This window comes from Centropristis striata, chromosome 19, assembly GCF_030273125.1.
Source record: "Centropristis striata isolate RG_2023a ecotype Rhode Island chromosome 19, C.striata_1.0, whole genome shotgun sequence".
Taxonomy (NCBI): Eukaryota; Metazoa; Chordata; class Actinopteri; order Perciformes; family Serranidae; genus Centropristis; species Centropristis striata.
In genome coordinates this window covers 28,947,536-28,961,337 of record NC_081535.1, presented here as the reverse complement: position 1 = coordinate 28,961,337, position 13,802 = coordinate 28,947,536, and the positions used below count along the sequence as shown (strand labels likewise).

The following is a 13,802-nucleotide window of genomic DNA, read 5'->3' as shown; positions in this document are numbered from 1 at the left end:
ATATGAGAAAATTTTCCAAACGAGCCGCCACGTTGATCTCGGTCTCGAATTAAATTATCGTCCACGCAGAAGGAGCCAGGACGTGTTTGTGATGTTGTCGGAGAGTTTATTATGGTTAACTTTTGGTTACCATAAAAGTAACTAGGAAGTTAAACAAACAATCAATCTGTCCAATGCTTGAAAGTTAAACAAACGATCTGTGCAATGCTTGAAATAAACTTTTTCACTGTTTCTTTCCTGAGGAGAGCAGCTGTGAATCGTCTATCGACACCAACCAGCGGTGTGAGTCAAAGAGCGCCACATTTCATTCATATTAAAAATGACGCTAACTAAACTTGTTCTAGCATCAATCATCTGTTAACTGTTACTAGTTAAAGGCAGCATGAGCTAGCTATCCTATTAGCATAATAATACTACTAATAATAATTCACATTAACTTTGATAGTAATTGGGATGCTACTTTGGTTTTTGTCTTTTAACAACAGCCTTAAACCCTCCCTTGCTTTCTGGTCTATTTGACTCTAAATGGAGCATAATCTACTAAATAAACATCATGTTGGGTTGAAGAAGACTTTAAACTATTGACTGAGACCATAAACTCATTATCATAATGTTTACTGAGGTACAAATCAAATCAGAAATAGGGTAATTTTCTCATAGACGTCTGTTCAGTCAGACTCCTCCTGCAGCTGGTGGAGTCGCCCCCTGCTGGCCGTTCGAGAGAATACAGGTTTAAGGAACGTCTGCACCTGCTTTACTCTTTAGAACCGGAGGCTGTTGTTCGGGCGCTGATTGATAAATGACTGTCAGCCTCCACCTGCTCACTCTGTAACTCTGAGTTATTTATAAGACACCAGAGTGTCGTCACTTGAGACTCCTGCAGGTAATTATTGTTATATAAGCATTTCACATGACTGACTCATTAAGCAGATTTGGGGGAATTCTCTTCAGGGTTATTTTTAGCTGTTTGTCAGATGTTGGCAGGAGAGAGACGAAATAAATCTTTGGATTTGTTTTGTTAAGAGTCAGAGGTGACCTGCATTCATTCATTCACACAATGTTTCCGGCACCATGGTGACCTCATTTATATTAACATCTGTTTAAAACATTTGCAGAATGAAACTGGACAGTTTAAGGCTTACTGAGATTTCATTACCATTACAGAACCAGAAAAAGTCGACATGTGATTATAATATAAAACCAAAGATACATTATTAAAGAAACGGTTCAACCAAGTAAAAAAAAAAAAAAAAAACAGGCTGTGTGTTATTGTATTTTAGACCTCTGAATTTCTCAGCAGTACTAATATCTGATGTATATTTCATTGGTTGAATAGCCTTTTTAGTGTTGTTATTTTTCAGGGTGATTTATTTATTTTTGTATGTTTGCATTTTCTTTGGCGTTTGATCTGTAGATTGAGAATCGTTGCTCTTTTTGGTTTATACATATGGGTTGGTTGTTGCCTCAGTTGATTTATTTTTTTTGCGATGGTGTACTTTTTTTTTTTCTTGTTTTCTGTGGCTCTTTGAGAATTTACACCTGATTATACCGGCTTATGGCTTTTCTCTATCCCTAGACTGCATTGGGATGTAACAGACTCTGTTAGTGGAGAGATGACAGGAAACAAAAAACAGGGGAGGCAGTAACGCAATGAACAAATGCCGTGTTTTCACTGCATGGTATCGGCTCTACACGACCTAACTCAAGTCAGTTTTGGTACCAGATCCTTTTCTCTATTCTGTTTCCAACTGCAGAAGGGACCTTGCTGGCTCCTATCATTGGCAACACACGGAGGAACATTGGCAGTTATACGCAGCTGTAGTTTTGGGGGCTTCCATTTTTAAAAAATCTGGGCAGGGTGAAAAAAAAAAACAGTGGCCTAGACAAAGTGCTACAGAACAACTATGTTGGTGGGCATGTGGGAGCAAAGAAGCTAACCATGCACATATTTTCTGGTTGTGCCCCAGGCTGCGCTCCTTTTGGGATGATGTCGGTGCCATAATTAAAGATATATTGGGGTATGAAATACCAAATGAAAGTAAAATTATGTACCTTGGAAATGTAACTGAAAGTGTAACTGGTAACGATAGTTATATAGTCAAGATACTGCTGATTGCGACCAAGAAGACAATAACAAGGAACTGGTACAAGACTGAATCTCCTACCATAGAACAATGGCTAGGGATTGTAAGAGAAATATACTTCGACTGAAGGAAGATGTTTCTATTTCAAAGTGGAAAAAATGGGTGTTGTATGACATAACGAAAGACATGTGAACTGTAAACTGTATGAATCTGATTTTGTAGAATATGGATACCCGCAGCCATGAATGTTGATACTGTTTTATTAATGTTAAGTGTTTTTTCTTTTGTTGTGTATGTCTCTTGTGTACATGGAAAAAAAAACCTAATAAACATTACAGTTTAAAAAAAAAAAAAAAAACAGTGGCCTGGCACCAGATAAAATCCATAACTTTTCTTCGTGTCGTACCATGCAGTGGAAACGAGGTGGAAGGTTTCACCTTCATATCGTAACTTTAGTTATGTACGTAAATTAACTTACATAACATACATTAGAGGTGGAGGGGGAAGAGGGGGAAAAACCATACAGCATAGTATCGCAATATTTTGCATTGCGATATTATATTGTTTCATGGCCGCCAAGTATCGATATTTAGTGTTCTGACGGGCCGTCAGTATTTTTGCCGTTTTTGTCTCTAATGGCACCATGTGCATCAGGATGTCGTGTCAGGAAGTTGTGGAAATAACAATGCAAAGTCCGGCTTTTTAAAAAAAAATTTTCATTCAGAAACATTGAGAGCAGTGAAGATTGTTGTTTGTGAAAGTTTGATAAAATGCTGCAGTTGTTGTTGTCCATACATGTTTGATATCAGTTCAGTTCAGTTTGACTGAATACTTTGTTGGTCAGTCTGTGGGTTTGACTCTCATTGTGGAGAAATAAAAAGACTGAAGTGAGATGAATACACTGAGAATTTTCTACTATTGGACAAAACAATTCTTGATTGAATTTAATTTTGTGGACCCAAAATGCAGTTAAACAGTTAAATCACAATATACTGTATCTCAATACTCACCATATCCCACAATGCTTAAAATCACAATAATATTGTATCATGACTCAAATATCGGGATAAAATCAATAGGCTGATTCACACCTCTAATGTACATGCCTAAGTTAAATATTTTACAAAGTTTAATGTACGTACAAAACAAGAAACTCAAAACTCATTACTTCTGGTTTCATGCAGGACAAACAGCGGCCTCTTGAAGGAGTCTTGCAGTTAAACAAAACAACCAGTTTATCACACAACCTAATACACCCCCTGAGATAACATCCAGGATTAAAGTGCTTAGTTTGACCCAAACCCTGATCTTTTCCTAAACCTAACCAAGTAGTTTTGCTAGCTAAACTTAACCACACTGCAACTGTTTAGAGAGCATGTCCTGTAATACTGAGCACCTGCAGAAAGACCTACTGTGTTTGTCTTTATAATCCGTCACCTGACTCCCTACCATCCTCTTCATAATTACTAGTGATGTGCAAATGAAGCTTCATGAACCATTTTCATTATTTTCTGAGTCCACTAGATGGAGCTCTCTGTTCAACAAAGAGCTGAAAACACACTCAATTACCATAGCTTTAGCCTTTTTCTTTAAACCAATAGCTCCATCTAGTGGACTCAGAAAATAATGAAAATGGTTCATGAGGCTTCACTGGCACATCACTAATAATTACTACCTTACTTTAGACTTCTAGAGGTTGCAGCCGAACAATGAAAATAAAAATAAGTCGTAATAGAGGTTAGGAATCGGGCTTGTAACTGGAGAGTCGCCGGTTCAAATCCCGGTACTGACAGGTCTAGGACTGAAGTGCCCTTGAGCAAGGCACCTAACCCCCCTGCACAGCTCCCCGGGCACAGTAATGTGCTGCCCACTGCTCCTTGAATGGTGTGTTCACTTGTGTGTAAAAAATGATGGGTTAAATGCAGAGGTTGAATTTCACCATTGTGGGATTAATAAAGTAATCTTCTTCTTCTTCTAAGGACTCTTTCTGGGTGAAGACCGCCTCAAATTAGAATATCTAGATCTATTTTCATTTGAATGAACCAGCTCTTAAAGTCATATTAATGACAGAAAAATAAAAAGTGATGTGACTGCAGTCTTACCTCTCCAAACCCTCCTTTCCCCAGAAGTCTGTACTGTCTGAACGTCTGCTTGGTGATCTGCTGGCTGAAGAGAGAAAGAAAATCATTCTGAATGGATCCATTAAAAAGTTAAAACACAGGTCTTAAATGAAACAGATGGCACAGAGTCAAGAGAGAGAAGATAAACCAGCTGCCCAACCAGCTCTGATATGTCACACATTGTCTTTTATTTCCTTGTTTCACAACCTGAACACACACTGACCTCTCCAGCATCTTCCACTGCAGGAAACGATCAAAGAACATGCTCTCCTGGTACTGGATGAACGGCTCCTCACACAGGTATTTATGTAGATCTCTAGTGCATGAAACAGAGAAGTTAATAGTGTTTGTTTGCTGTATTAACCCTTTGGGCCCACTTTAATTTACTACCCTTTCAGGCCCTTTGGGCTGAAAAACACGATAAAAACTTTACAGCCATCAAGTGGCCGTAAAGGGGTTTTTACATTTTAAACAAAAACTAAAAATGCCTAAAAATTTTGTGGCATATTTTTGACATATCTAAGGCTGTTATAAAAACAAATATCCCAGCCCAAAAAATATTTATTATATGGAAAATAACTCAACTTTTCTGTGTTTTTTCTTTTAAAAACAGTGACATCATCTAATCAAACTGGCTTTTAAAGGGTTAAAATCCTCAAAATATTTGTATGTTTCGTAGTTTTGAGCAGGGTGGAAGTTTATGAGATTGAAAAAAATATTAATCTGAAAAGTTTTTATAGCATTTTTTTTTGGAGGTGGACATTTTTCAGCCCAAAGGGCCTGAAAGGGTAGTACATTTGTACAAAGTGTATTATTGACCCATTAGAATTTTTTTTATTTTAATTTCAAATTATATTTTAAAAAAAAACTTGGTAATGCTTTATATTAAGGTCCTTGTAATAACCATTAATTAACAAGTAATAAGGCCCTTGTAAGTCCTTACAAGATGCTTATTAACATTATTGTGTGTTTATAATGGCATTACAAACACCCATGACCCACCCATTATGTCTTAGCCATGCCTTTATTAATCTTACTTTGTTTGCTTATTGATATTAAAATATACTTTATTGTTCATCAAATATAAGTTAACTATAAGTTAACTATGCTTTTTGCAACTACTGGATCTAAAGCGAGAACAATGCCTTATTACTTGTTAATTAATGGTTATTAAGGACCTTATTATAAAGCATTACCAAAAACTTCTTCCAAAAATCATGTCATTTGCAGTATCACAGCCAAAATGACTGCCAAAACAAAAGTGAAAAATGACAAATGTGGCTGAAAATGTCCCGAGTGGTCCCAGAGGGTTAATAAGCACACATGTGTCCTAAAGGAGCAGGTTATAGGACTCACTCCCTGCAGTCGTGGAAGACGTCCATGCAGGGATCCAGCTCCAGACTCTGGCTGCAGATCTGCTCGTGCTTCAGCACCACCGGCACACACTGGATGGACTGAAGACATGCATAAAGATGTTTAAAAACGCTAAAAAGAAGTGATTGTTTGCAGCAGTTAAGAGTCAGGAGGGTTTCTGGGTCGCTCTAGAAGTGATTTATCTTTTAAAGAAGACAAAGACGTGTGTTTTCTGTGCAGCTGTCGGACCTGGCGCATGAGGAATCTCTGGATGATGCCGATGCCGAAATCTCTCCGCTCCTCGTCCGCCTTCATCTCAAAAGCATCCTAAAGGAGCAGAAGAAGAAGAAGAAGGTTTCCGGTCAGTTTTTAACAGTAAGAAGCAGCATTTCTTAATTCTAAACACCCACAACTTCAGCTAAAAGATATTCTCAACCGTCCAAAGGAGTATTAGGGCCACATTAAGAAAAGAGAAAAAATTTAATTATGAGATTAAAGTCGTAAATATTGAATTAATTACGAGATGAAAGTAAAAAATATTGAATTCATTACGGGAATAAAGTCAAATATTCAATTGATTATGAGAATAAAGTCCAAAATATTTAATGATTACAAGAATTAAGTCAAAATATTTAATTACGTGAATAAAGTCGAAAATATTTAATGATAAGGTTAAAGTAGCAAATATATTAATTATGAGAATAAAGTAAAAAATATTTAATTACAAGAATAAAGTTGAAAATATTTAATTAATTATAAGAATAAAGTCGAATATCTTTAATTCATTACGAGAATGAAGTCGTAAATATTTAATTCATTTAGGAGATTAAAGTTGAAAATATTAAATTAATTACGAGAATAAAGTCGTAAACATTTAATTAATTACGAGAATAAAGTAAAAAATATTTAATAAATTATGAGAATAAAGTCGTAACTATATTCAATTAATTTACAAGAATAAAATCATTTTTTTATTCATTACAAGAATAAAGTAATTAATTTAATATTTACGACTTTATTGTCATAATTAATTTAATATTTACGACTTTATTGTCATAATTAATTTAATATTTACGACTTTATTGTCATAATTAATTCAATATTTACGACTTTATTGTCATAATTAATTCAATTTTTACGACTTTAGTCTCATAATTAATTACTTTTTTCTAAATGTGGCCCTAGTACTCCGTCTTATATAGTCTTATCTGTCCTTAAAAGTGACAATAATGGCATTTTTCCACTAAAATGAATAACTCTTATAAATATTTGGCTCCTATGAGGCTTTTTCAGAGTGCTGATAGAAAAGAAAACCTGTTTTCTGTCTTGTTATCGTTCCTCCTGCAGCCATCCAGTGCCAACTTCCTCACTGTCTGTTTCGTAGTAAATTCGAATGAGTTATGGAGGAATGCTTGAAACAGATTCAGCTGGCCTAATTTTAGATTCACGTGATTTTTGCTTCCATATCAAGTCGCCTCTCACACTCGGGGAAAGAAAACATCCAATTCCACATAAAGTGTGTTTATTTTCCTACATTTGATCTTTCTCCGTATGTAAATTTTTCCTACATTTACCAAAAAAATAGTATTAGTTAAAGCCTCATTTGAATATTTAAACATAACATTTAGGAAAACTTGTAATCCAAAATATATTAGTCCTAATGAAAGTAATCTACTTTTTGCCACCTGTAGTGTGGGTCAAAATGTAAGAAATTTTACAATACATAAAGTGTCAAAGTGAGTATTTTTCTTCCCTTCAGCAGCTCTTACAGACAATAAACTTTTTAGTTTCTTTCCTATCTACATTCTGAAGGTTTTTACACAGCGCTCTGTTCATATCATTAATCATGTGATTTATACATAAAATAAAATGTATTCTTTTAATGTCTGTTGAGTGTTTTGTGATTTATGGAGTGATGTAAAGAGATATACAGAATCCCCTCTGTGAAAAACATCTGACTCTAATATGTCAACAAGATGAAACAAGAATTTTGAGCCTGGTTTTACCATCTTGTTATATTCACCTTTCTGTTCTGGAAATATATGCACATAAGCATATACTGTAGATAAAACCTCCACTGCAAATTGAAACAAAACATTTCTGCCAAACCTGTAATACTAAAAACAATTATCTTGATTTAAATAATCAACTGGTGAAGATTCACTAAAATCTAAAAGTCCTGCATTCAAAACTTACTTCAGTAGAAGTACAAAAATCAGAAAATGTACTTAAAGTATCAAAAAATAATAAGTACAAATTATGCAGATTGTTTTATATATTCTAAATATATTATTGAATTATTATTATTGATGCATTTATGTAAGGAGCATTTTAATTGTGTAAAGATAGGTCTTATTTTAACTACTTAATATATTGTTATAAGGTTTAATTAAAAAAAAGAAAGTCTAATCACTTTAAATTGATCATTTTTTTGTGTTAAATCTCAACCTGTAAAGCAACTAAAGCTGTCAGCTAAACGTAGTGGAATAGAAGTATACAGTTACAGTAAAAGTACATCAAAATTGTACTTAAGTACGCCACTCAAGTAAATGTACTTTGTTACATTACACCACTGCTTATGTCTATTATACGTCTTTTTAGTGTTATAATTTAACTAGTTTTTACTGTGAAGCAATTTTTTGTTCCACATGTCCAGTGTCCTGATGTTGCATACAATATTTTTCCATAAATGAATATGACGGTGCATGCCCACTGTCTGAAAACTCAGACTTTATCACCAAAACCTGCACAATTTCTGGCCTTTCTCCTTCAGCATTTGATGCTCTGCATGTCCTGTTTTCAATTCAATGATTGTAAATATTGCTTTCTTTTATTGTTATTAGTTTTTCTTTTCTTTTAAAATGAATAACAGAATTATAATAATCTATTGTAAATATTGCTTTCCTTATCTTGTTATCTTTTTTTCTGATGCTTGCTTTGGCAATATATACATTGTTACGTCATGCCAATGAAGCCAATTGAATTGAATTGAATTGAATTGAATCATGTAATTCAGTATTCAGTGTGTGTTCTAACTGTATAGTGTGACACAGTTCGCACACTGCAAGCATGCATTCATGTGAAATGTGTGTGTATTTCCAGCAGGATAGATGTGTAGTTTAAAGAGTACCAGAGCGTCCTGCAGGGAGATGTAGTTCTGCAGGTCGGCTCGACTCCGACAGAAGAGCTGAAACAGTTTCTTCCCGATGGGCTGCTTCACACACAGACTGTAGTAATCCCTCTCTGACGGAGACATGACACAGGATGTTACATCACGCCCCAAACAAACAATGACATGTATTGCCTCACATGCACACACACACCTATTCTCATGGCCAGGTCCACACACTGGCTGATGTGGGGGAAGCGCAGCAAATCCTTCCACTTGTAGCTGCGGCCTTTACTGCCTCCACCTGCAGATCACAGTGACACGTCTCATAAGCGTGCAGGTGTACATGCGTGCCCGGCCCATCAGGTTTCAGACAATAGTACGCTGCACTACAGTGAATGAACTATTTATAGCTGCAGAGCCTGTGGGACCACATTACTCTGCAACTTACTTTCACAGTTAAATGGACATGCTGTCAACTGGAACATTACACCTCCTTTTACTCACAACTAGGGTTGTCAAAAGTATCGATACTCAAAAAAGTATCGATACTAAAAGTTGTATCCGGATACAATATTCATTTTCTTTTTTTTTAATCTTTATTGAGGCCAACAGGTTACATACAACATAGGATATTTTCCCTTCTTAAAAAAACAAAACATAATTTCTCTTGTATGCACAGGTTCCTGATACATAGGAAAAGCAAAGACAGGAAAAGAAAACTAAATCATAGAAAAGATAACCATCAGGATTTTCATTCTGTATCCATAAATATACTAGCCTGGGTATATCCAGACTGCCTTGCGCGCTCGAATTTAATTTCGAACCTCCAGACCCAAATCTCAAATGAGATGTGCCTGGTGTTAGCCAGGCTATAAATATACATCAACATCAGTTTTCTTCCCAGGCCCAATTTTTTAACATTTTTATGTATTAACATTATGAACAGTTCGAACATAAGAGGGAGTTTCACTTTAATTCTCTGAAAGAAAATAAATAAAGAAAAAGGGACATGCATACACATAGATAATTACAACAAGACAAAAACAAAAAATAAAATAGAAAATTTGTCAGTCTGGATTTTGAGGGAGTAGGATAACTTTTCCATTGTATATATATCATGGACCACATCTAGCCATTCTCCTATTGTAGGTGGGTCTTGTTTTAACCACCTTCTTGAGACTGCTTTCTTGCTTGCCACCAGAAGTATAAGTAACAACTTTTTATCTCTGTGAACAATACTCATTTTCAAAAGTATCGATACCGCCAAAATATGATGCCAAGTCCCCAGAAGCTATGAAAATAAACAGAGCTGTGGCAGAGTACATATGTATGGATCAGGTTCCTATTTACACCGTGGAGAAACCTGGGTTCCAACAGCTTATTAAGCAGCTAAACCCAAGGTATGCTCTTGCCTAATATTGTGCACAGCGTACAACCTCAAGATATTGTTCTAATTGTTATTGTTTATTGTATTTATTTCTTTTTTGCACTACCTCAGACCTGAAGCTTGGTACCATAGTTGCAGTTTCTTTTTGCACAACTGCTTTTTATTATAAATATTTAACCTGTGGTTCTGTTAATTTTTACATGTTCCATTTTTCTTCGAAAATGGTATCGAGTATTTAATATTTTCCTGAGTATCCGTATCGAGTTGAAAATTTTAGTATCGTGACAACCCTACTCACAACACATCTGTTATCAAGTTTAAGTTGATGTTACTCTCAGGGAGAATTTCAAGCTTTATTTTAATGAGAAATTATGTATTTTTCGTGTTCTAGAAGCTTTTTAATCAGATATTTTCACTGAGGATGTTTGAGCCAAGAAATGTTCAGTTGTTGAGGACAAATGAGGCCATTTTTTGGCATAGATTGATTAGAAAAAGTGTTGAAAAAAGAAAGGTATCAGTGCAGCAATCAGCGCTCCTGCAATCTGTCATCAGTTTCATCATTTTATTCCTTCACGGCGTGATGTTTAGGGAAGTCGGCGTCACCACGTCACCCAAGCAAAACAATAATATCACAAAGAATTCTGCAGGTAATCTGATGAGACATTTATCATCTCAGGATTAAAACCTTAAGATTTAGCATTTTAAGGGGCTCCAAAACAGACAGAAAACACAACAAACAAACAATAAACTAAATAAGTAAAAAACTGATTCACTTAAGAGTAGAAACAATTAAACAAACAGTAAAAAAAAAACAATAAATGAGAAAGGAAATATAGCCTAAAAAGCCTTTCTTCTAGAGGCTACTTCATTAACCTTCCTGTTATGTTGCGTGTCAAATTGACCCATTTTAAAATGTTTTAAAATCTAAAAAAAAAATGTTTTCATAAGAAGAAAATTTAAAAAGTCATTGTCATGTAAAACCATTGTATTTTATATGTAGGTCTTTCCAATATACATAAAAAAAAGTTTTAATGTGCATTTATTTATGGAAAACGAGTGAATTATCCTCACTGAACCATGATCTGTCAGAGCTTAATGGTTATTAATGAAATATAAACAATGTGATTATTGTGATTATTTAGTTTCTGACACTTTTGGATAATTAAACATGCCCTGAGTTATTGCTATTCCTGAAAAACTAAACATAACAGGAGGGTTAAAAAGTTTCAGTCACAAGGTCTTCAGTCATAGTAACACAGTGAGATAATAACACAGCAGGTGAAACAAACTGAACACTGACAACAGAAGACTAATATCCACAAATAAGTATAAATATATGCTTTACAGAGCTTTATATTCACATTAACAACAGGACATTATAACACATCCAGTCGATGGATCCAAAAATGTTCCCTTTGATTACATTTTTGTATTCAGTTCTCGTTCTAATGACACATTTCTGCTTGGCGAGGCTTTTTTTCCAGTTGTACATATGTAAAGAAAACCTTCAATATATACACTGTACATGATGGAAGTAGTGTTACAGGTTAAAAAAATCACTTTGTAAGTTCTCTGTGTTATTTGACAAATATCAAGTTTGCAGAGTGAGGACAGTGCAGACATTTACCATATATCATCTGTTCTTCCTTACTGATCAATTGCTAATTAGACAGAGGAGCAATGATGCATGACTGAAAATAAAACATCTTTAAATAAGCAAAAAAAAAAAAAACACTTATTACATAACTTATTTGGACTAAGGAGCCTGAAACATACCAACTTGTTTAGCAGATCTCATCAGAGTCTCTCTTCCACCAACATGTCCGGTTGTCGTTCAGGTTCAAGTAGTTCATTTTTGAACCCTTCAAAGCATTTCTACCAAAAATAAATTGGTTGAGAACCTGAAAAGTCTGTTCCCAGCTGGAAGCTAAAAACAGTTTTTTTCCTCTTGACCTTGAGTTTGACCCGACAACATTCTCATGAAGTGGAATACGAGAACCTCTGCATGGGATTCATATCATATCCTGCAGAATGTGACATGTGAATTGGGTTGTTTTTAACATGTGATGCATTGTTTTTCCCCTATGGTTACCACCTGTAAAACAGTTCAGGTTCAGGCACCAAAATCTCTTGCTAAAGGGGAGAAAACGAGCAGGGTGTAAGGCTTAAAAAAAGTCTGAAACCTCCAACAGCCGGACTCAAACAGTTGACCTTTGTGCTACATTTATGTTGCTTTGTCTTTGAACAAAACCTTAAACCAACTAACTCCAGTGCATCACTTCTAGTAGTAAGTGTTACAAATGTTTAATGAGGACAGCCTGGAACTGAAGTAGGTCAGATTTTACAGTTTACAGTCTTGCACATTATAGTTTTTTGTGTCTTCTTATCAGTAATAATTGCTTATTTTTTTAATTAAAAACTAATATCTGTTAGCCTGGGTATACCCATACTGCCTTGCACTCTCGATTTCATTTCGAACCTGCAGGCGGTCTGGCAACCAGGGCCGTTTCTTAGCCCTGTTTTAGAGATCCAATCACAGAACGGGGAGGGACGGCAAGACGATGACGCGTACTACTCGGCAGATGGAAGCTTGGAGTTTTATAGTTTTCTTAGGGATCCAACATGGCTGCAGCAGACGCGAAAGTCTCTTTAGCTGTAGACGGCGTTTTAAATAGTTTAGAGCCAAAGTTTATTTTAAAAGAAGGACAACATTTGACTTTACACTCTTGTTTCACCACCAAAAAAGTTGATGTTTTAGCCTTGCTTCCAACAGGATTTGGCAAAAGCCTGATCTACCAACTAGCCCTGCTACCGCTCACTGCTGGTGATCTCGCTACGAGCCGGGGGACAGCGGAGCCGCCCAGAGACCCCCAGCAGCTCGTCTATTGACCATAAAATCAGTGGATGTGTGTGACTGAATGACACTGCCGGTAGACTGTGAGCAGCCAGAGTCAGAACATGCTGCAGAAAAACGTTGCAGAAGCAGAAATGAGCATTTTTAGTCTCAAAGTAGAGATGGGCTAGTCTGGCGTTAGCCAGGCTAAATATCTGTATTAACAGAGTGATTCGCCTCGTGTTGTGGATCGTCCAAAGCTCAGGAGAAAGCACCTAAAAATCCTGAACAGAATCGGTTCAAGAACCTGAACTCGTTTGGTGGAAAAGTGGTGTTAATGAGACATTTGATGAATAAAGAAGAAAATATGGTGTTAAAAGGATATGGAAAGTTATTGCTTTTCAAAACAAATCAGTGAAAACTAGTTAAAATACCTCTTATATTAAGTGTGTCAAGGGTGTCAAACATGCGGCCCGCCAAATGGTCAAATCCGGCCCAATGAAGAAATGAGTAACAGTGAGAAAACTGCAGAGGAATCATTAATAATTAGTAATAACTAAACCTGCTTTCTCAACAGCTTCAACTTTAGTTGATGTGCTGATGGCAGCATTAATAGTAATATAAAGTAATAGTAATATAAAGATTTCTATAAAACAATTTTCAAAATTCTCAAAGACACTTTACAGACAGTAGGAAAAAAACAAGCTCTAAATGATTTTTATGAAGCCAGAAATCAAGAAAAAACATACTAAACAAATAAAAGAAACTCTCTAAGTTTTTCTAATCATAAAAAAAATGTTCAGTTCAAAAAGACATGCGACTAAACGTTTTGTTCCTACGCCAGTTGAACGTCATGACAACAATGAGACGTACATTTATTTTTAGATCTCAGGCTGTTTATCTTCTGTTAATT

At 35.5% G+C, this 13,802-nt stretch overlaps 1 protein-coding gene across 1 annotated transcript in view; it reads right to left on the bottom strand.

Moving 5' to 3' along the window:
• grk5 (G protein-coupled receptor kinase 5) overlaps positions 1-13,802 on the bottom strand; it is a 28,657-nt gene that overhangs the window by 13,436 nt on the left and 1,419 nt on the right. Inside the window, exons 2-7 of the mRNA XM_059357277.1 lie at positions 8,881-8,970; positions 8,688-8,800; positions 5,807-5,884; positions 5,561-5,658; positions 4,424-4,520; positions 4,187-4,246 (exon numbers count right to left, since the gene is read on the bottom strand). Of these exons, the coding sequence (XP_059213260.1) occupies positions 4,187-4,246; positions 4,424-4,520; positions 5,561-5,658; positions 5,807-5,884; positions 8,688-8,800; positions 8,881-8,970 (536 nt within the window). The remainder of the gene's footprint in view (positions 1-4,186; positions 4,247-4,423; positions 4,521-5,560; positions 5,659-5,806; positions 5,885-8,687; positions 8,801-8,880; positions 8,971-13,802) is intronic.